Source organism: Hesperophylax consimilis, chromosome 14 (assembly GCF_061612785.1).
Source record: "Hesperophylax consimilis isolate HC1 chromosome 14, BYU_Hcon_1.0, whole genome shotgun sequence".
NCBI lineage: Eukaryota > Metazoa > Arthropoda > Insecta > Trichoptera > Limnephilidae > Hesperophylax > Hesperophylax consimilis.
In genome coordinates, this window is record NC_142849.1 from 26,155,408 (window position 1) to 26,180,427 (window position 25,020).

Genomic DNA, 25,020 nt, shown 5'->3' on the forward strand with positions numbered 1-25,020 from the left:
TTTTATTAAATACATCTATTTGAGTTTGAATTTTCAATTTTCGTGAAAGAATGATTGAATTTCCCGACATCCGATGGAGCTGAAACTCGACTAATTGTCGGCATATATATATGTTGTGTATAAAGCTTCGGGCTTTTAGACACAGATGGCAGTACTCTTAGTTTTAGCCTCCGACGACAGAGGGCGTCTCAGCTTCAGGTTAGGTTTCATTTGGAATCCCTCTGGCAGACCGAATCTAGCTAGTACCGATAAAGGTTGACCAACGCGGTTATATTGTACACGCGATATTCTAAATAAACCAGTTAATAACAAGTAACCTATTTATTACTGAAAGAGGTATCTTCCATCCAAGGAGTGTTGGAAGTCTGTGGCAAGAAGTCCACGGCTGACTACCCTGAAGGGTAGAACATCACAGCTGGCGCAGTCGAAGGATAACTGGAGAATTTTTTTTTGTTGTCACACGGCAGCAAAATTTTGTCAACCGGGAACGTGAGGGCTAAGTCACGGGGTGACTTCCAATTGTGTTTTCCTTCGTGGAGAAGGGAGACAAGATTGGTTATCCAGGGCCGTGGAGGCCTAGGATCGACGTTTTCTGTTCTAGGAATTAAGAGGCAATTTACCAGAGGACCATTTTAACAAAGGAAAATAATCCATTGCCAAGGCGAGCGGTGGAGCTAATTTGGAACAATAAAACATTGCCAGGACGTGCGGTGTTTGCAGCATCTATCTATTGCCAAGGCGAGCGGTGGATAATAACAACTTTTGAAGGAATTTCTGGAAGATTGGCGGCGCAGAGAAGAGTCCCTGAGTTAAGTAGTTGTTTTTTTTGTTGGAGGTTATTGTTCCGGGTTTTGTTTTTTTTTCTTGTGTGTTTTTATTGTGGTCTGTGCTTCGTGTAGATATGGAATCGGGAAGAATTCCGAGTTTTAATCATCTCGAGGGAGATTGGTTCGTGTTTAAGCTTCGTCTAGAACAGTTTTTCGTTATAAATGATGAAATTAACGCGGATAAAAAAAGGGCGTTTCTGTTAAATCTTTTGGAGCCGGATACACTCTCTTTGTTGATAAATTTGTGTTTTCCACTTAGAGTTACGGACGTTTCATTTGAAAAATTATGGGCACTTCTTGAAAAACATTGTAGTAAAAAGCGTTCAGTATTCAAAGAACGCGAAGTATTTTTTTCAGCAAGACAAGAGGCGGGCGAATCCATTAAAGATTTTGGGGTTAGAATACGGTCTTTGTCAACTTATTGTGAGTTTGAAGCTAGGTTGGAGAAAAATTTAGTAGATATGTTTGCCATTGGATTATTACCGGGTCGCATTAAAGACAAGATTTACTTGGAAGGGCTGAAATTGTCACTTAGCGAACTAGAGGAAATAGCTAATAGTATGTCAGTTTTAGACGTTCCAAATAATTCAGTTAAATCAGAGGTTAAAATCATCAGTAAGAATTCTAGCAATAGGCATTTTTCTAAGGGCAATAAACAAAAGTTTGCCGCGAGTTCATCTGTAAACAAACCGACGTATACAGTACCATCGGGTGCGAAAACCCAGTGCCGAATTTGCAAGAAAACGGGTCATTGTACTAATTCATGCAAATTTCGCAATGCGAGATGCTACAAATGCAATGAAGTAGGTCATCTGCAAAAATATTGTGTGAATAATAACTTTTCAAATAGTGTAAATCCAATTGTTGAGGATTTTTGTTGTAATAATCATGTGATAGCTTCAATAAAACCGTTCACAGCAGACATTATAATTAACGACAAGCATTTTAGAGCGATGGTCGATTCGGGATCTTCGTTAAGTGTAATGCAGGAAGAAATCTTTAAGCGTCATTTTGGTTCATTAAAATTATTGGCGGATAACCGTATCATTACTGGGTACGCAGGGAATCCTTTGAAAGTTATTTCAAAGTTATTTTTGACGTGAAGTTCAAAAATAAAAACAATAATGTTACATTTATAATTGTTGCGGGAGGTTCAGATCTAATTGTAGGTAGAGATTTCATGGATATTTTTGGGTTAGAAATCGCTTCAGTACAAAATACAATTAATTCGGTGGACCCTGAAGAGGAATATAAGGATTATTTATCGCGTTTGCCGTTGGAAAACTCAGAGGAAAAATCGGAAGACGATCTAGGTTCCGATTTCATAGGCTATATAGAAAAGTGTGAACACTTAGATGTAAAGCGTATAGTCGCAGCGACAGGCTCAGACCCAGAAATTCAAGGAATTTTAGGGCATCTTCGTAGAGGGTGGCCCAAGTGGGTAAATCGCGATAGTTTTTTATGGAAATTCTGGATGAAAAGGAATGAATTATCTATTGAAAATGATTGTTTGTTTTGGCAACATAGAATTATAATTCCAAGTTCGCTTCAGAATATAGTTTTAGATTTGTTACACAGATCGCATTTGGGCATTGTAAAAATGAAGGGATTAGCCAAAGGTTATTTTTGGTGGCCGTCAATGAACAAGGACTTAGAGAAAATCGTTCAAAGTTGCAAAGATTGTGCAGCAGTTAGGCCGTTACCACCTAAGAGTCATTTATCAGTCTGGCCTAATTCAGGATCAGCATGGAAGAGGCTGCATCTGGATTATTGTGGGCCAATTTCGGGGAAAATGTTTTTAGTTATTTGCGACGCTTTCTCAAAATGGGTAGATTGCGTGGAAATACCGAAAGCAGACTCAAGTCATACGATTAATGAGTTGAAGAGAATTTTTTCAAATTTTGGGTACCCGGACTGTATTGTAACTGATAATGGAACCGTTTTTACTAGTCAGGAGTTCAAAGATTTCTTAGAGTATAATAATATTGAGTTTTTAACAACGCCAGTGCGTCATCCCCAAAGCAATGGGAGGCAGAAAACTCGGTAAAAACAGTGAAGAATTTTTTAAAGAAAATTCTTGTTAATAACGTATTTAAGTCAAATTATAAAGATAGATTATATGAATTTTTAAGTGATTATAGAAATATTCCACATTCCACAACTGGAATTGAACCCTCAGTGCTAATGTTTGGTAGGAGATTAAAATCAACCTTTAGTAGCCTTTTACCTAAAAGTTTTGAAGGAAACGTAGCAACCTCGACAGAGAATTTAGCGAATGCGAATATTAATAAAGGTCAAGAAAATCAGTTTAGGAATTTCGGTGGGGTTGTTTGTAGAAGTTTTCAGATAGGTCAGAAGTGTTTAGCGAGAGACTTCAGACAAGTGAATAAATGTTCTTGGGCAAAAGGAATTGTTGAAAAAAGACTGGGAAAAAAACTGTATATTATTAAAATTGTGGGGACACAGATGTCGTGGAAAAGGCATATTGATCAACTGAGAGGATGTCCGCAGCATAGAGAGGAAGAGGCAGAGAGTGAACCTTTCGCGTCTGATATGACGAAATGCTGGGCAGATGAGGTTGACACGTCACTCCTTTTGAGAGATTTTAACCGGAGTTCTCTTGATTTCAGGTCTCCAGGGAGAAACAGAAGCCCACCACAAAATGAACCAGCACCATGGGCGGGACGACTTCGTCCCAGACGTCTTTGAAATGACCTCCAGGGAAAGAATCAGCTACTTATCAGTGGCGGATCCAGGGGGGGGGGTCACGGTGGTCATGAGTCATAGTGGTCCACCTAGGTCCTGGGCCCATCCAGGACCTAGGTGGACCACTAATTAAAATTGTTAAACATAATGTTTTTATATATTTTTTGTCACAATATAAATTTTATTTAAGTACTTTCAATATTTAATTAATTTAATATAATACTTTGTTTGACGGCAAACGCATTATTCGGGAACGAACGCATCGAAAATTCGAATGTTACCGCGTCACCGCGCACCGCCACCGGCGCGCGCTTCGGCCGCCACCTTTCATATTATTATGACCATAGACATATGAATATTAGTAGACCTGCCCTAAGTGATTAAAAGCGTATTATCCCCACTCCCCATACCGGTTCCATTGGAACCGGCTGGGCTGGCGTATGGCCTCAAGTGAAATTTGAAAACGTGACGTCATCATTTTTGTGCGAACTATGGTCGAGGCATCATCGGTTCATTTTACGAAATAACACGGCAAAATGTTGACTTGTACTATGAAAACTTGTAAAAATAGATGTGAAAAAGAGAATAAACCCAATTGTCGTATTACATTCCATATATAAGCATTATTTTACTTTATTTTAAGCATATTCACATCGTATAATATAGATCAGTTTTAGAAACATATTATACTATCATATCGAGAAACGTCTGGACGCGAAACACAAAGCTGGTTGGTTGCTGGGAAGTAAATTATGAACATTTATAAAAGTGTCTTAACTAAATACTTAAACGAAATATTCGACTCTGAAAATACAACCGAATTTTTTTGCCGAATTTGGACTTCGCAAATTTGTTCATAACGTGGCGAGTAATTTGCGCTCCCATGTAAAAATGTCTATTCATTCCAAGGCAGATTTTACTTTTAAGAAGTAAATGGTGATATTATAATGCGAGATGCCTATTTACTGTCAGATCGATTTATTGACGAATCACAGTCAGCCTTACGCCCTTCGTTCTTCAACAGTTGATTTTACCCCTCGCCATTATCTTCTCGTCTATTAATTCCTATGTCTGTGATTATGATACATTTCGTGTGACCACGTGTGACGCTTGCGCGCGCTTTGTTTCGACTAACGTCTAGCGTCTAGCAAAACCTAACCTCAATCGGAACGACTAAACTTTATTAATAAAGTGTTTACTTTTATTTGTTTACTAAGTTAAAAAAAATAAGTTCCAATATAAGTAATAGTGTTCTTAAAAATTGTTGCTGCAAATTCAATTCATTACAAGAAATGGTAAGTAATCTAATCAGTTTCTTCATTATGCCAGTGTATGTGTGTTTAAACTCAAATGTTATTTGTTAACACGTCCAGTGCTGAGCCTGTAGCAGGTACGGGCGATACAAGGTTCGCAGGATGCGTAGCCCGTACAAGGTACGGGCATCTTATAACTTACAGAAATGATAATAAAAAAACGTTAGCACAAACGGATTGTGTATATAATACCGTCAGCATGTAGGATAACTTCAGTATACATCTATATGTTGCGCGGGTCGGTCGCTATTGTTTTTTTTCTACCGTAGTACCGTTGTGGCGAGTTTACACGCGACTTTTTCTATACGTTTCACACAACTACAACGAATTATATGTGTGTGCGGTAATTGTGATTGTTATTGACTTTATACAAAGTGTCTCCTTATTTATAAGTATTTTTTATTAGACTTTTCGTTATTATTTTTTGTGTGTTTGGACTTTTGAATCAAAATATTGTGTTTTAGACTACAAGTAATTTATATTGAATTCATTTACTATAAAGTGTTTTATTATTATTTTTGTGTTGGACTTTTGATATTTTTTTGGTTTATACATACCGTGAAATATGGATCAGCCATCAAAATCCAAAAGAGCTAGGCTAGATGACGACTTTAGCGACACCGATAGTGATTTTGACGATTCGGGAAGCGACTTAGAGATCTTCCCCGAATCGGATGAAGATGACTTGGAAGACATGGATAACGATGAATCGGATGAAGATGACATTATCCAGCCAGTACCGGCAGTATCAGCACTGCCTCCAAACCAACCATCAATGTCCGAACCAAGACAGTGGTCAAATTCACCCAAACCATCACATCACATCCCATTTACCGGTGTATCTGGCATAAATTTTATGGAATCTGGAAGAGAACCGATCAACTTTTTCAATGCCATCGCCAACGATGACTTGTGTGAGATGGTCATCAAACAAACAAACGATTATGCGGTAGAGGTGTTATCAAAGTCGAAAGGTGATAAAAGCCGAATCACAAGGTGGAGGGACCTAACAACCGAGGAATTCAGGAAGTTTTTAGGGCTTATTTTCCACATGGGAACTATTAGGATGAATCGCCTAAACGACTATTGGAAGAAAACTCATTTATTCAACCTGCCAACATTTTCTCAATACATGGCTCGAGATAGGTTTCTACTTATCCTTAGAGTGCTTCACTTCAATAATAATGAGGAAGAATCAACAAGTTTAGGAAAAATTCAGCCACTCATCGATTTTTTCAATGATAGAATGGAGATTATATATACTCCTAGTAAAAATCTTTACATCGATGAATCACTGGTGCTCTGGAGAGGGAGACTATTGATCCGTCAATACATGAAAGGGAAAAAAGCGAAATATGGCATAAAACTGTATATGTTGGGTCAGTCAAATGGATTGGCCCTAAAAATAATTGTTTATGGTGGTGCAGCAGACATCGAACTCGGTGGTAAAGACCACACCAACAAAGTGGTGAAGAAATTGATGGAAGGAAAGACTGGAGTCGGGCACAGTTTATACATGGACAATTTCTATAATAGCGTTCCATTGACGGAGCATTTATTAGAAAACAAAACATTTGTTACTGGGACCCTCAGATCAAACCGGAAGGACACACCGAAGGAAGTTACTGAAAAAAAATTAAAAACCGGAGAGTCTACCAGCATGTATACAAATAAAGGGATATGCGTCACAAAATGGAAGGATCGACGTGAAATTGTGACGATATCTTCCGAATTCGATGGGCAATTGACGAAAACTACCAATCGTCGAGGAAAGGAGGTTTGTAAGCCAAAAATGATTATTGAATACAACAAACACATGAGCGGCGTAGATTTTCACGACCAAATGCTTGCCTACTATCCATGTCGTCGAAAAACTTTGAGGTGGTATAAGAAACTGGGAATTCACATTTTCCAATCAATGCTAATAAATGCTTACTATCTGTACAATGCACAAAGTGAGCGTAAAAAAAGTCTATATGATTTTAGACTGGAAGTAATCGATAATTTACTTGGTCCTCTTTCTGCCATTCCTCGTCCACTAGTGTCAAATATAAGACATTTGCCAGCCCTATGCGAAAGAAACGACAAAGGAAAAGTAAAAAAAAGGCAATGCAAATATTGCTGGGAAAAAAATCGAAAACGGAACAATTCTAATTATTGCTGCAAGGAATGTCCACAGATGCCTGGATTTTGTATCGAACCCTGCTTTAGGAATAACCATGATGAAAATTATCTATAAAAACCCCATTGTTTCATTTCAAACCGATAATTACCTGTCCACTACTTTAGTAATTACCACGATTAAAATAATCTATAAAAACCCCATTGCTTCATTTCAAACCGATAATTACCTGTTCACGATGGTTTTGCCTGCACTTTCTCTTTTTATAACAATACTATATAATTACCCTTTTTAGGCGGTCAAAATCAATTTGTTATAACTATACTATATATGACAAACTGCATGAACGTGGTGAAAGCAAAGATTGTGTGTAAGGACAGGGTAGTCTGGCGTTCTGTTTTCTCTGTTTACCCCCGTAGTAGTAGTAAAAAAATTAATCTTGAGTTTACTAATAATTTATAAAAATATGAACGATGTATTAATGTGAATGAGGCAAGGAGTGTGTGCCAAGACCGAGTTGTTTGGCGGTCCGTCCTCTCTGCCTACCCCTGCGGGGAAACGGCGTGATGGTTAGTTAGTTAGTTAGTTATAAAAATATAATTTCTTGATGAGTAAATAGTACAGTAAATGTCTCGTGTAAACTCACCATTACGCAATGACGCCTACTATTTTGTCCTGCCAATTACATAACAACTGGAGAGTATGTAGCGCTGTCAGGCAGTGGAATTGGTAGGTGTGATCCCCAATAATAAACCAAACATGCAAAAGTCCCAATTTTTTTCGGATTAGGGAAGTAGTCCCGTTATGAAAATTTCGTATTTTATCAGCACAGTTGGTTTACGCCATATTAAAATAACGCAGTGAAAGTGTTAATGTTCTAAGGCTGGGGTTAGACTCGTAAGTTTTTTTCCTGTAAATCGCTCTTGAAGGCGAGTTTGGCCAAATTCCCAATGTAAACGACACCAAAAGTCACTTAACGTAATTTTAGTAAGTTACAGAACTTATTCTTTCGGAAGTTTTTTGACAGGTCTGGACAGGTCTAACGCGCCCGCGCGAATTACCAGCCTTCCTATACTTCCTAAAGCAATTCTTAAGGCGAGACACAACCTCGTTCATCGAGGTTTTGCCCAAAACATTTTAATTTATTTCGGCGAAATTATAATTGAATTTAAAAAAAATAAAATTATGCCGCACGAGGGATGCAAGTTATTTATATTTTAGATTAATAAAACAATACCTTACAATTAATATATTTTACGTTCAACGATTTTAAAACTTTATAACCCGTGTATAACTCTAAAGTTAGCGGACTTAGCGGTAAGTACCAGATTTTATTTTTCTAGATGATGAATTAATAACTTCGGAAGTGGACACATTTTTAATATTTGTAACAAATTCTTCAGAATCAATTAAAATGAAGGCTAAAAGTGTGGATAGATTTTTTTACTAAGATTACGAAAACGTTAGTAATTTTTTTTAGAAATGCATAGTATTATTTTTAATGATGGATTTTGAATGATTTACATGAAAATGTTCCGTCTCCGATTATGTTCCCTTAATTTTGTAAAATTCCACACTGATTATTTTTTTTATACGGCAACACTTTGATATCCGGCGAATTTTTGAATTTGACGTTTAACGTTCACTAGATTTATTGTTTGTTCTCTGCGAACTTAACCACTTAACCTTTGATTTGACTTTTTGCATGAGTAGGTGGTTTGGTATATTTATGCTTTTTGCTAAAGATGGCGGTGTTTTGACAGATGTTATGAACAGAACTCCGTACAATTTCATGCCATTTTTGTGACATTCGTGTGGAAAACGTTCTTTTTTAAATGACTTTCGGCTAGTTAATTACCGTTTTTTTTGCACATATAAAATTATGTCCCGTCTTTCCGGTTTATAAAAAATGGTCTGATTTTTCGAGTTGAAATTTTAAAAAAATCACCAGGGTTTCAAAAATACGATTAAAAAAAAATACGGAACGTCTTAGAATATTTGCCTAAACCGGATTTTTTTTTTAAATGTGATGCATGTGGCCTATTATCGGTCCAATCCTTTCTAATCCTAATGTTTCTGTTTTTAACATTTACGTATTTGAAATTTTGAATACGAAGCCGGTTGCCGTCAGCAGATGTCAGGTAGGTAGCTGTCATTCGGATAAAACGAAATTAATTGTCGCCTTTGACGGAACAAAAGCGCATAGAAAAATCTATTTCAACACTTTATTTGGGCCTTTTTGTCTTTCTTAACAAAATCGAGTAAATTTGACAGTAGCAGGTCGTTGTTGAAAGGAAGCCATCTTACCGCAAATAAATTTACAGATTGATATAAACGGTCGCATGAGCATTTACACAGGCACAGGTTGAACCTCCGAACAACTTCCGTGATCATTAATTACCACAAGTCGGATGCATATGTAAACGCTCCTGTGAGCTGTGAGTGACCTGTCAAAATTCAAAATATTATGTAATCCGTAAATTTTAATTGCGAGTATAACCCCAGTCTTAAAGTACCTCGTGGGTAGATAAGTAGGTACCTACCTACTTACTGAAAGAGTGTGACTTATGTACCTGCTTAATTATTTTTTTTGGAAGAGGGAGTTTGAAGAGCCTAAGCTTACTAACCTAACTAACCTAACCTAAAATCTTAGATAAATTCACACAATGAATCGCGGGTTCAAGCCCCGTCCGTACCTGCATGGCTAATATTTACGGAATGAACATTTGTTTTGGCTTGAGTCTGGGTGTTTTAAGTAGCGTAGGTACTTATAATTAATATGTATTTACAAAAGTCTGTTGTCTGTTGTGGGGTGTGAAATTTGCATGGTTTTGCTTGCAGGGTGACTCTAAGGGAAAAGGAGATGGTGGTGGTGGGTTAAAACGTAATATAGGTGGCAGTTCATTAAAAAAAATAGTATGATTGACAATTGACATTACACGAGCCTACGCCGCCCGGGCTTGCGGAGCAAAAGACAATCTTAATGATATACCTAGTGTTACCATATCCAACAATACCTACTTTTTACTTGTATATATTATTATCAAAATTAAATTATAACTTCTTGTAACTGTAACTGACCGGACCTAAGTCCTCCATCACAACACAAGCAAGCATTTTCGGCTTTCTGTGGTGGTGGTAGGAGTTATTGTTGGGTTATTCGTAACCCGGGAATGTTTGTCTTTCTTTAAAAAAAAAAAAAAACTTGACCACGACTACGTGACCCCCCCTGGCGCCAAAGCTGGATCCGCCCTTGCTACTTATAGAGTCAACATCTTTTTGGAGTAGAGTCAGTGCTTAATGAATTATTTAATTTTGTGTGTAATGATATATTTTCAAATATTTAGTTCTTGATTTTAATAATATTGATTTTAGTGACATCTGTTTGCGATTGTATAGATTCGTGATTTTAAAAATAATACTGTAACAATGAAATATCGTAGACAGGTTTCTAGTTAGCAGGGGGAAGATGTTGTGTATAAAGCTTCGGGCTTTTAGACACAGATGGCAGTACTCTTAGTTTTAGCCTCCGACGACAGAGGGCGTCTCAGCTTCAGGTTAGGTTTCATTTGGAATCCCTCTGGCAGACCAAATCTAGCTAGTACCGATAAAGGTTGACCAACGCGGTTATATTGTACACGCGATATTCTAAATAAACCAGTTAATAACAAGTAACCTATTTATTACTGAAAGAGGTATCTTCCATCCAAGGAGTGTTGGAAGTCTGTGGCAAGAAGTCCACGGCTGACTACCCTGAAGGGTAGAACATCACATATATATTTTAATTTTTTTTATTATTTAAAAATATATTTCTTTTATATAAAGACATAAATATGTTATACTAAAAAAAACTAAATACAATAAAAATGTTTTCTTTTTACTGTAACCAATAGAGAAATACGTTTCTCGTGTTTGAGTTGGGGAGTAGTGCCATTACAATATCGTCACCTTAAAGCAATAGTGGGATATCTTCGAAAAATACACTTTTGAGATAAGTATGCAGTTCGATGTAAAATTTTGAGTTCTACATGATGCATTACTGGGATATTTTGTAAAAAAAAAAATTGTCAGTGTTACAAGTAAAATCTCAGTATTGAAATGTTCGGTCACTCAGAGCAACACTGAGATATTGATGTTGTCCCACTGTTGCTTTCAAAAGGTCGTTTAAAATACTGAAATAAATTTATTGTCTCATTGTAGCTCTATAGTTTTCAACATGTTGGGTGATCTTGGAAGAGAAACATAAATAAACTGAAGGTGAATACTGGTCAGGAGTATGTAGCAAAGTCAGGAAAAATACGCAGAGCAAAACAAATTAAGCCTGTACTGTGTACTAATTGTAAATACAAATGTTCTGAATCTGTTTTGGAAGTTGATCGATTAAAATATTTTAATATTTATGATTCCATGAATCCTAGCTAATAGTGGTTATTATTTTGAGAGAGATGGACATAACATACGTATGTGAAAGATTTTTTTATGGCAACCTTAGATATAAGCAATAATACCATAAGCACTGCATTAAAAAAGAAAACAGACAGCTTCCTGCAAAAGGATGATTTAGTTGATGGTGTTACGAACACATCAACAGCTTTAGTAGAGTGGAATCGCACTATTATCGTGCAGGATCATCTCGGATCTCCAAATATCCAAAAGATGTACAATTTGTACAAATAGAAGTGTGTCTCGGTAGGTAATCTCTATGTTACACACTCTACATACAATTCAATACCAAATTCAATATATTTTTAACCAAAAAAGAACGTTTGTGGATTTTGTGTATAATACAACTATAGTACTGCAAATGAGATATTAGAAAAAATAATAATATTCTGAACACATTCAGAATGTAAAGCTATCTCGACAAGAAAAAGATAAAAACATTACCAAAACCACTGATGATACTGTAGTTGCCATTTATGACTTTCAAGCTGTTATGCCGTTGCCAAATGGCAATATATCTATTTTTTTATAAGAGCAAGTTAAACGTTATAACTTCTGTATTTACAATACCAAACACGACAGGGCCATTGTTACATGCGGCATGAGGGTGTAGCTAAAAGATGCGCAATTGAAATATCTACCTGCGTGTACACATTTTTAAAAGACCTTTGCCAAGGGAAACGGGAAGTGATCTTTTATTCTGATAACTGTGTGGCACAGAATAAAAACAATTTTATTTATTTTCTATGTACATGCATGCACTATGAACACTTGATATTCAAATCATTACCCATATATACCTAATTTTTGGGCACTCAGAGAACAAAGGAGACTCCATTCATTATTGCATCGACAGAGAAAAGGTCAGGGTTTTAAAAAAAGGCCTAATATTTATTCCAACGGAGTTAGCGATGATCATAAAGTGTTCCAAGAAGAATGAACCTCGTTATAAGTTATAAGTTAACAGAAATGGAAACAACGGACTTCATTGACTGGAAGAAGGTATGTGAGAAGACTGGAAAAAACTTCTCACATAAAAATAAATGTATTTGGAATAAAGTTAAGATTTTACAGATCACTAAAGACGAATCGTTAGTTATCAAATACAAAAGCACCTACACCGAGGATCCATTTAATCAGAGCATTAATGTGAGAGAGCGACTAAAGAATGTTCGGAATGAGAATAGTATAATTCTAGGACCAGCTTATACAGTTCCACCTACAATTCCACCGAATAAAAATCGTGATTTCTTATTTGTTTGCCAAAGTGGTGTTATACCAAAAAAAACCTCATAATTTGTTTTGAATTAATTAATACTGCTAATACAGACTGCGATGCACAAAAAGAAAATAACGATGAAGGTTCATTGTAGGTTTCCAGGGAATCAACACATATTTGTTTTATTTTTTTGTTCTTAAAGTTTTCTGTAAAAAAAATTACATACTTTTTATTCTAAAGGTTTTCTGTTATTTTTGATACATACCTACTTTTTATTCTTGGTTTTCTGTTAATTTTATTACATACTTTTATCCTTAAAGTTTTTCTGTTATTTTTGTTACATACATTATAAAAAGCTTCTCATAAATAAATTTATAAGCACAAATATATATTTTTTTCATTTTTATTCCACCTTACTATCGTCAATTGTCGTATTGACAAACTATAGGAGTGAGTGGGAGTGTACTGTTGAAAATGTATTTATGATTATAAACATCATGGAAAAACATGCAGAAATAAGAATTATTAATTATTTTGAGCAATTATTAATTATTTAAAGCAATTATTAGCCTGAAACAGTCGTACACATTGAAAAAATCTCCCGAGGAATAATTATTAATTCAATTATACATCTAAACTCGTAATATTATTATTATGCTACACTGAGATAATTTGAGATGATTACCAAACAATCCACGCAACAGTGAGATATTTCCAGATTTACGTATACTTTGTCAAAATTAGTATGAAAAAATTAATTATTTTTCTATTATTACAATTTTGTGTTGATGTTAAATAATTTACCTCTCTTATACTATATAATTAATCTGCGAGATTAGTTAATTTGATGCTGCTAGAGCTCACGCAAACCTAAAAGTCCTATTATCTCAGAACAGCATTTTTCAAGATATCCCACTATTGCTTTAAGGTGACGATATATTATATAGGGTAACGAAAAGAAAGAAAGTTTTTATTTATTTATAAGGTAAAAAATAAACAAAATGTATATAGCATGATAACAAAAGTATAGATAATAAAAAAAGACTACAATAGCACTTACTAAATTAGATACACAGTAAATGTAAATAAATTTAAGAATATATTTATTTACATTTAACATTAATTTAAGAATAAAAAGTAAAATAAAAATAATATTATTACATTTCGATTAATAAGTAGTTAGCAGTTGGTATAAGTACATGGAGTTATTTTATTCATTTGGAGTAAACGGAGCTGATAATATTGCAAGCGAAGGTAAATAATAAATTGCGACAATAATCTGTTGGTGGTTCGAATGTTGATATAATATTTCAAGAGGATAGAAGAGAAAAGATTTTTTTTTGTTAATTAATTTTATGAAATTAAATAGTTAATTATATACTAAGTATGCACTATTAAAATACCCACTCCCGCCTCCCAAATTGATGTATCATAATAAAAACTTTGTGTTTTACGTGTATATATATATATATTACAATTAAAATATTACTAATATTTATTTACTATCTACCGAAGCTATATATTTTTACTAAATAGCAATGGGCACAATCAATGATTTTCTCGATCGTTTTGACCGTCGAAATATTTCGTTTCATTGATGACAATATGAATAACAATTTATATGAATACAAATCGATTCTTGAACAATCGATTGGTGGAAATCGTTTCTCGGCTGTCGATTCTCGTATATCGATGTCAAAAATCATCCATCGTATATATTTAATATAATTTGTTTCCTTTTTACCGAAGAATGTCACACTTGGATAACATGGATGAATTAAAAGGGAAGATAGGCTACTGAGACAGAGCACGTGGTTTCACTGAAGTAGGTCCAGTGGACAAATTTGTGATTTAATGCGTTTAGTATTACAAATAAATCCTTCGGTAAGACAAGCTGTCACCGGCTGCCAGAAACACGTCTTTCTGGGCTCTTTTTTTGTGAAAAAAATGCCTTCCTGTGCTTTTGAGATGTGCACAAATCGTTCTTGATCAAAAACCAAATCTGATGGAGTTTATTTCCATTCGCATATACTAAAAAACTACAGTGCTTTTTGCTACCCGAAAACTTTACACGTAGAATAAAATAAAGTGAGACAGCGAACGCAGAAATATATGAGAGTATGAAGGACAACGTAGTGACAGTACGTACGCCATACTCTACTACTCTGCTCGGTCGTTTGTTCGTCGATAAGTAGGGGAAAAGGGGCCCACTGACGGGCGAGCATATACGCGGCGAGCAGTCTGAGCATGACGTCACGCGATTTATCCGACGGACATCCGTACAAAAATGCTCGTCGCTCGCCTATGACGTCATGTTTGCCGCAGACTTTCTAGCCCGTCAGTGGGCCGCTTAAGCTCGCAAATGGTGTCGCGAGGAACGCATACAGAAACGAGGGGCGTTTCACCCGTACACATATTCTTTGGATCTCTTTCTAATGCGTTCCGTTCCATTCAGTTACGAATGATGTTATTTGTTGCGATGTCATTCATTAACGCATATTATTCTCGCTATCCTTTTCTTACGCGTTTCGTTATCCGATTTCAATAAAGAAACAGGATAGTGCTATATTTTTCTTCGATTAGTATGAACATAACCCGTCTTTATAATATGATTTTCGAAACTTTTTTACAAACAAAACAACAGTACAAATAAATTATATGTTAAACTCTTGAAGATTGAAGAAAAATGAGAGGTTTAATCGAACACGTTCTCCAGGAGCTGAACGAAATGGCGGGGCAAGCGAGTTAGTAGGTATATCTTAATATATAAAAATCACATGTCACTGTATTTGTACACGCTAATCTCCGAAGTCGCCCAATCGATTTCAATGAAATTCTGTGAATGTGTATGGTTGGTTCCAGCTTGAAAAAGATAGTTTTGGACCCGATCGGTGGCACTGTTGTCGAAATTGATTTTAAATAAAAAAAACATCTTTTTTCTTCCAGCTTTATTATCCACAAATATATACAAACACAAATTTAACTTCTCTACACCCCCCCCCCCCCTCTTAATATTTTTAAAGCGATTTTCGGGATTTTTTTAAAAAAGGGTCGTAATTCATTTTTAAGTTGTGTAAGATTTATCTATTTATATTGGCAAAATATGGATTGACAAAAAATATTGTTTACCAAATCGCACTACATTTAAAACAACAATATTGTGTGGACTTAAGAATCAATCTTAATTTTGACATTTTATTTATTACACTTGAATACGAGATGAATAAAAAATGTATACCGAAAGTATTTTCTATGGATCGTATTCGTACGGCAATCAATCACATTGAAAAACATATACTTAAAGGCAATTAGCACGGTACCGGTACCGGTGTCATTTTTACTTATTTTCTATCGTACGGAACAATGATCACAATCTGCTGAAATGATCGATATCAAATGAAACGTCTACAATATCTACGATAGTTTTGACATGCGCATGTATTCTATGTATGTAAAATGCATAAAATATCCGATAACAGCGACAACAGATAAAAGGTGGTCTACATAAAATGAGGCCCATATCATTCGTACGTCTATATCTAAGGCAGTCTGTGACAGGACAGCGTCTGCCCTGGAAATTGTTAAATTACAATTAATTTTGTCGTTAGTAACAGGTTCTTTCGTTTATAACCCTAAAAAATTAATGAGAGAAACAGTTTCAATTTGAGTGTTACATCATGGCATAAAAATGTAACTAATTAAAATTTATTTCGATACTATTTTATGTTTCTATGTATTATTCAGAATTATTTTCGACTTGTCAAACATGTGCATATAAATAAATAAAATTCTTGTACCAACTCGTTTTTTTCTTTCGTTTCCACATATTTATTAAGACGAGAAAATACCCTAATATAAATCCAGAATCTTAACGACGTAAGTGAAACAGTCGTGCTCAAAAGTAAGCGACGCGCGGCCCTGGTGTATTGGACAGACATGTAGTTGAATTTTCCCTATCAAATCTCTAAAATAAAGTGGGAATCTTAAGGCGAAACTAATGCTAAATCACTATTTTGATTAATCTTTAAAACGAATTGGTGTACATTATGAATACCAAAAAATATGCTTTAGATAAATTGAAGGTTTTCCTATCGTTTCGCTTGAGTAGAATACAAATAAAATAATTAATTACTCAACAAAAAATATAAATGTAAACTACTAAAAAATATATTTTTTCCAAAGAAATGTATGAACGCGTAAAGGAAACAACTTAAAAAAAATATAGTATTATAGGTAAGATTATCTGTGATAGTTTCACTTGATTAACTTTTTTCTTTCTTATAAAATTATTTACAAAATAAATTAAAACCAGTTTTGTGCTTGAAATCGAACGATTCTAGACTCCGTTTGTCAAGCGATTTTAATGTCTATTACCTATAATATAAGGTTTACCAAGAATATACACATTTTTGGCTTGTAGCTTTCCTCTTCACTACATAAGTTGTGAATACGTGTAAAACAACATACGGCGCGCAGCCCGGCGTATTGGACGGATCTACGGTCGATTTTGCCCTAGCAGGCCTAGAAAATCTATCTATCCGTGGGTTTTATTTTAATTATTTCTGATGAAAGTATTACTAAAATCTCAAATGTTTCTATAGAGATCCCTCGGAAAGTTAGAAATTCATCGTCTAAAAAAATAAAATCTGGGGCTTAATGGTATGCCGCTGAACAGGATTCATAGGAACAACATGATAACTAGCAGTATGTTATTAAATAATATTAATTATTCAATGTAAGCTAGGATATATATTTTTAAATGTTCTAGAATTACACGAAAATATGTCAATATCATTAAAATTCTTATTAAATAATTTAAACTCTCTGATATATAAAAGCGTTTTGTCTCTTATTAGTAGAGCATTTATAAAGATGAAAAATGGATTTATCTCTTGTAATTTAGTATTCCTAAACGAATTTCTTCCTTTCGCATTGGATTACTCAAGACCAAAGTGGTGAAAAATTCAGTTGTCTTCAAGGCGCTGCGCACATGCGTCGAAACTCGACAGTGCACGGGATGAGTTATATATCAGCATTGCTTTAACACGTGATTTGTCGTTATGAGCGTAATCTGTCTCGCTCTTGTCACCTTTTCGGCGAACCGAGCTTTCTCGATTCAACAAAACAATGTAGTGTGCACAAAACTTCGTGAATTCGCGACTCGTTTGCGCTTGCGCGGGAGTCTTGCGTACTTTCGTACATCGATGACTGGGGTACATACTACGTGTGGAGACTGAAGACATGCAGTGCAATGTACAAATATACATAGCATGGAATCACCTCTGTACACGAGCTCTGCCTGGGAATACTATAGTTAGGTTACTATAATGTAAATTAGGTACACGGGTAATATCATGCAAGTCAAGTAAAAAAAATCTTAGATATTAATTAAATTTATTTATTTCACAATTAACAGTTGGAACAAAACAAGTATTACAATAAATCAATTAGTACCTACCATCAATTGGTACAATAAACAGGCAAATTAATGAATAAATATTATTATCACAAAACTTACTGCAAATAAAAATGTGTTCGTGGTAACAAAATCTACATATTTTACAGTAAATTATTATTACTATACGAAATCTAGTTTATAAATTTATGATTAGAAAAATTTAAATATATAACAAGTTTATTATGCACTAGCACTCGTACCTACTCTAATTATTGCGTAATATTCTTTCTGAATGATTTCAGTCTAAACATAAATTAATTTTAGTAAACACAGCGTTTTAATTTATTTCTATACAACATACTATGTAATTTAATACTGATTTGTAATAATGATGTCTTACCGTATACAGCAAAATATTATTTTTTCCAATTTTCGACATTTACAAGTAACGGCTGTACGGTGAAATATATTTATGAGACTTTTCTTCGGATTCGGAATTTTCTTCAGAGTTATCGTTTTCTTCTGCGCTTTCTTTTTCTACAGAGTTATCGTTTTCTTCAGAATCATATTTTTCTTTCCAGAGACGATCCCAAATTGAAGAAACTTGGCATTGTGCCCTCTCCGGATAGTCGCAGACCTTTGAAGCAGCACTGAAATGTAATCCATCGGGACAATTCATCGAGTAGACAGTACCTCTATCGCAGACGTAATATTTAGTACAATCTTCTGGATCTGGCCTCAAATCAGCCCAGCCACCCAACGGGCCGTTTACCGAATTGCACTGAATAACTATCTCCTTTGGTAGAACTACCTTTTCCAACTTCTTGGGTTCTTGTCTGACTTGAACATCTTTAGGGTTCTTGACTTCTGACTTGTATATTTCAGTAACGTTTTGCTGGCACCTGGCGTTTTGTGGCAGGTCGCAAACTTTGAATATGGCGTTAAAGTGCAAACCGTCAGGGCATGCCATTGAAATGAGGTAGCCACTGTCGCAGACATAATACTTGCTGCAATCTTCTGTGTCTGGTCTTAGGTCGGCGTTGGGACCACTGTTCTGAACACATTGGTTGCCATCTGCCCTGAATGAAATAAGCCTATCATAAGGAGCGTTAAGTTCTGGCATCTCGAAGGGAATAGATTTTAAAGCATCTTTCAGAGCGACGACCTTCTGTACGTATGCTGCGGTAGAATTTTGTTGGCATCTGGCATTTTGAGGTAGGTCACATACTTTGAAAATGGTGCTGAAGTGTAAACCTTCAGGACAAGACATAGATATTAAATAGCCACTATCACAGACATGGTACTTGCTGCAATCTTCTGGGTCTGGTCTTAGGTCGGCGTTGGGACCACTGTTCTGAACACATTGGTTGTTATCTGCCCTGAATGGAGTACGTTTCTCACGGACAGCGTTGAAGTCTTCTTTTGTCAGTTCCGGGAACTTGTACGGGATGGGTTGAAATGTTTTCCTCGCCACGGGTACAGGGAGAGGTCTCACAAAGTGTGACATGCAGCCTGCATTCCACGAGTGATCGCAGACCTTCAGCGTGGGGTTAAAGTGGAGGTCGGCAGGGCAGTCTCTGCAAACTGGCTTCTGTCCAATGGTCTCACAGACGTAAAACAGGCGGCAGTCATCTGGGTGTACCATTAATCTATCATCACCGATGTCTGATGGACAGATCACCTGAGTGACGCTGTTTTCATAGCATCTTTGAGATATATTAGCAGCTGCGACTTCGTATTCGCGTAACGTTTTGAATCTAGCTATATGTGGAGCAGGAATATTCTTCACGTATTTTTTGATATTCTCTCTTCTATCCTCGCAATCACACTTGACCAAGTTGGACTGCCGGCACATCCGTAAGATGTTGTCGAAGAGTTCACCATCGGGACAGTTACTGAAAAGTAAATAATACGTTAGTTCATAGAATAAAGAAGAACATAAGAAATGTATTGTGGGCGTGTTTCGTGATCAAAATATTTGCATAATCGGGGCTTGTGTTATATGTGTATAAAATTCAAATGGAATGGAGATTATCGCTTGAAACATTCTTGACACATCAGTCAAGAATGTCACATCTTCAAATTCAGATTTATGACAAATACATAACCTAAAATAGTATTTTTGATTATAGAACAAAGGAGAAAAATCGCTAAGAACATTATTCAATGAGCCAAGACGGATTTCTATGGGAGATGTGGTCCGGTGATTTATCAAAGATAAAAAACTAGCTAAATTCATTATATACAAACATGCAATGGCTGGAAAAAATTGTTTTGGTATATTTTATATTAATTTGTAAAGTTAATAAATATTTCATCTTGATAAAGCTTTGACGTCACAGATACCGCTGTGGACTTTAACCATGCGGCAAAAATCGAAACTAACTGAACAGGCCGATTTCAAATCGTTTTCGACTGTCAGCCGATCAAAAGTATGTAGTCTGCGGCAAATCATATTGTATGTCGGAGAGACCTACGATTGATTATCCAATAATTACATTATTATTGTCAATTACCTTTATACGTGATTGACACAACGTATTATAAATATAAACAAACCATTATCTCTGTTGATAAAAATCAAACAAACCATGTCCAATCAATAAAAAAATCTTATTAAAAAACTCTTTCTATTGTTTCACTATCGTCATTTTGTTTTTTCAATAAAATTTAAAAAAATGTTATTGTGTTTAATTTATAGAACACCATTTCATTTGATTTCACAGTTGATTAATTTAATATTATAGGTCAAACAGTTTAAAAATGGCTTTGAACACCGAAACAGCTGTCCCGCTAATAAATAACAAAAAACGTGATTAATTAATTAATTTGATGTATTATTAATCAGGAGAATATTAAAACTTTTAATATTAAACGTTTTAATATTCTCCTGACGAAGGAAGGTTGCTTCCGAAACCGGCAGAGTACAATTAAAATTAAAGTGGTCTAAAACAAATTTATATCTTTTATTGTAAATTATGACGAGCCACAAAGTAAATGCTTATTACAATTATGCATTAAAATAATATTGGGTCGATCACAAACCGATATTTAATTTGCGATATTTTTTATTTCGTGTTTAACTGAAACTATTCTAGACGTAGTCCACAGTCAGTAAAAGCGATGCATTTACACATAGGAACTAATAGTATCATAATGTAAAGATCGATTGAAAAAAAGCAATACGAAGCAAGCAATAATTATAATCGTACACCAAAAAAACAGAGTTTTAACTTGAATTTCAATGCAAAAAAAACTATAAAAGAATTATTCACCCGAAATCTGGAGTGCCATTTATGCAAATGGTGAAACCCGAGCAAGTAGAATTGTGAGGATATATGAATACTCCTTCGGTAGGACACCGCTTGGGTGTACAATATTCTGCTCGCACTCCCAATATAAACACCAAACCGAGCACCAAGTACTTAAACATTTTCACAAATTCAAAAAAACTAATGTTTATATAATTTTTATTTTGTACTGTCGAACCGATGTAGATTATTTCACTTGTGATAGGCGGAAGAAACACTTTGTAATGTCTCACCGTAGTAATTTTTTTTCATTTTATACCGTCGCGAATAACCGGTGAGGTGCTTCTCCAGAGATAAGATAGTGTTTATTGTACATTGAATCGTGATATAGAAAATTCGCGGAACTTGAGACAACTATCTCGTGATAGACTTCCGCTGGTGAGTTTGAAACGGGTGGTTCGAAAGCAAGTATCAGCTAGATCCTAGTGTGGGAATTGGCCTAAATACTCTCCACTCCAATGTCTTGTTCCAATCTTCCTCCACGCAGTTAGTCTATTTCTTCACCGACCTGTCACTTAAGGCTCTGTAGTAAGCTTCCAAAAGAAGAAGAAGATGGTTTGAAAGGGGGAAATGTAAATATGAATGTTAGAGTTAGCCCACTAAAATAAAATACAAATCTCTTATAACGCGAAGCTTGATGCCAAATCACTATTTTGATTAATCTTTATAACGAATTGGTGTACATTATAAACACCAAAAATATGCTTTAGATAAATTGAAGGTTTTTCTATCGTTTCGCTTGAGTAGAATACAAATAAAAAATAAATTACTCAATAAAAAATATAAATGTAAACTAATGAAAAAAATATGTTTTTTCAATAGAAATGTATGAACGCATAAAGGAAACAACTTAAAAAAATTCAGCATTATAGCTAAGATTATCTGTGACAGTTTCACTTGATTAACTTTTTTGCTTTTTTATAAAATTATTTACAAAATAAATGAAAACCAGTTTTGTGCTTGAACTCGAACGTTTCTAGACTCCGTTTGTCAAGCGATTTTAATGCCTATTACCAATAATATAAGGAATACCAAGAACATACACATGTTTGGCTTGTAGCTTCCTCTTAATTAAAATAGAGTAAAAATCTATCGACAAATGTCTATCGAGGGAATTTCTTATAATAATTACCGTTTCGGCTCGGTAAATGTGTAGATATTATCTTGAAAAATAACATCATTTTTTAAAGAGTTTGAAGTGTACAAGAGAAATATTTTATAAATCGGTAGAACTTCGGAATGCGGCTGCTTGCCATCACAATCACAGCATCCACTGAACAGGAAATTTGGTATGCATACCTACTATCAGACCCACTCACTAACCAATAAGTTGCATGACCTGGGCATCAAATTTGGGGGTACTATTCATATATTTACTGACTCCGTATATAGAACTAATCTGTACCAGCAATTTCTTGAATCCTAAAATTTATAGTTATTTATTCATTTATTTTTTTAAGGAGAAAACACAGATACAGACAGTAATTTTGTAAAACAATAACTTGAGAATTCGCCTGAATCCTAACTATTTCTCACAGATTGACTGGTAGATAACAATTTTAAATATTTTTTACATGTAAATAAGGAAAAAGTATAAAAGAAAGTTATTTTGGATAAAGATAATGCTCAGTGTCAAATAAAAGAGCACAAATATTTTTTATACAAGTTTAGAGATAAATCATAAAAAGTACTTAGAGTATAGTGAATGAAGTAAGTAAACATTTTATTTTTTTTATAGGAAAACAGACTTCAATTTCCTACCAAAAGTACTATATGTATCAAAAAATATGTCGGAATCTTTCAGGTTTTGGTTTTTATTATACAATTCGCTCATTCTTCTGATTGGATCCTGACACCAGCATTTGTGCGCGTCCGGCTAATATGGAATAAGTCATTAAGCCTCGTCGTTCTGGGTGGTATTTTAAAGTTTATTAGATTGAGTAAGCCAGGACAGTCGATAAAGTTGTTACAGATTTTGTACAAGGTCATTAGGTCAAGGTAAGTTCGCCGGTTAGTAAGAGTGGAGACGTTATATTTCGAGAGCATATTTGTGTATCCCCGTTTAGGTGCGCTCATTCTGTGGTTGAGGTAACGCAGAAATTTCTTCTGGATACTTTCAATATTTTCTTTATAGATATCGTAAAGTGGAGTCCATATGGAGGTGCAGTTATTAATGTACTTTTAGTGATTTTTCTTATATGTACCTAGTATGTTTATGATTTCTATTATATTTTATGTTACTGTACGTTTTACTAATATTATTTCATATTTAGTTTATCGTTATTTCATGCAAAAACTTTGTGTATAATTTTTGATAGCTCACTAGGTATATTCTGTTGGGCGTAGAACCAAATAAAATAAAATATATTATATCTTGCTTTATTCACTATTTCAAGTCCTATTATTTAAATTCAATAAAAGCATTCGTATTTTGCTAATTAATATTAATTTTCTTTTCCTCTAGGAACAAGTTACATTGATTTTATTTTTTTAGCTAACGAGCGAAAAAAGGAGTGTAAGGAGAATATATAATGCGAATGCGAATGGTAGCAGAAATCGGGGACGCCCGAGGAAGACATGTCACCAAGTAAATCGGATACTCGAGTCGGGCCATGTCAAGTGTCAGAATAATAGAAGAGTATGTATGAGAAGATGTATGCATGTGAATGAGGCAAGAAGTGTGTGTCAAGGCCGAGTTGTTAAGCGATTCGTCCTCTCTGCCTACCCCTGCGGAAAACGGCGTTATATTCTCTCTTATAATATTGTTCTATACTTTACGAGTAAATTATATATTTTTGTACTTAGTTTGAAACACACATGTCTATATTAATTGTATGCATATACGTACGTACTTGATTTTATATATTGATATAAAAAATTAATGGTTTTATTTACTTTTTCAGGGCTTTTAATTTAAATTCAATATTCAAAGGATAAGTTTTTATATAGTTATGCTATTTGTACTATAAGTATATTTATCCAATTATACTTACATCCTGTAAGCAAATATCAAATTCCCCGTAAAAGACAAATATAGCATTAATAATAAATAAACAGGAAGCATTTCCCTTATTTGAAAAAGGGTTAAAAGCTACCAACTGACTTCGTCAGGGATTTAACAATGTTCTTTCTTATTCATTAACTGAAAAATATGGAACGACAATGGCAACCTATGTATTGAAACAATTTTCTTTTTTTTAACCTTATTTTATTTTTTGACCGCGACCGGTTTCAGCTTATTATAGCCATCTGACTGGTACAATTATTCCCTAAATAATGGTTTATTAACCCAACATTCGGGGTAGAGGGTCGGGATTCACAGGGGTGGTAAACAATAATTTTATAATAATATTTGGATGATTTGTATAGCGCCGTCTTTGTGCAAATTCACCTAAGGTAACAAATATATAATACATTTCTACAATGATCTATGTTATTACTAACTATATTTATGGAGATAATATACAGTACCATACTTACCTGTTAGTTCACTTAAGATTAACACTTAATAAACATTAACTAATTGTAAGTTTTTAGATTCTCACGGCCAAAAGCATTTTTGTTGTTTGTTTTTGGGGTGTTATGCCGTGTTGCGCTAACTCCTTCTTTAGCCGACATCTTCGGATCTACCGGATCTGCCCTGATGATGGACACTGCAACGCTGTCCGAAACGTCGACTAA

At 34.8% G+C, this 25,020-nt stretch overlaps 1 protein-coding gene across 1 annotated transcript; it reads right to left on the reverse strand.

The window, feature by feature from the left end:
• Positions 1–18,051: 18,051 nt before the first annotated feature.
• LOC149418115 (uncharacterized) lies at positions 18,052–21,544 on the reverse strand. The gene is made up of 2 exons (XM_089639336.1): positions 21,304–21,544; positions 18,052–19,923 (listed from the first exon to the last, which is right to left on the reverse strand). Exons 1-2 carry the CDS (start codon positions 21,459–21,461, stop codon positions 18,468–18,470), a joined length of 1,614 nt encoding a protein of 537 aa, XP_089495462.1. The 5' UTR covers positions 21,462–21,544; the 3' UTR covers positions 18,052–18,467.
• Positions 21,545–25,020: the final 3,476 nt, after the last annotated feature.

Excerpts from the sequence above, each read along its gene's own strand:
- LOC149418115 (XM_089639336.1), bottom strand. The coding sequence starts at position 21,461 with ATGTTTAAGTACTTGGTGCTCGGTTTGGTGTTTATATTGGGAGTGCGA. Across the intron at positions 19,924-21,303 it reads AATGGCACTCCAGATTTCGG|TAACTGTCCCGATGGTGAAC; the intron begins GTGAATAATTCT and ends TTTACTTTTCAG.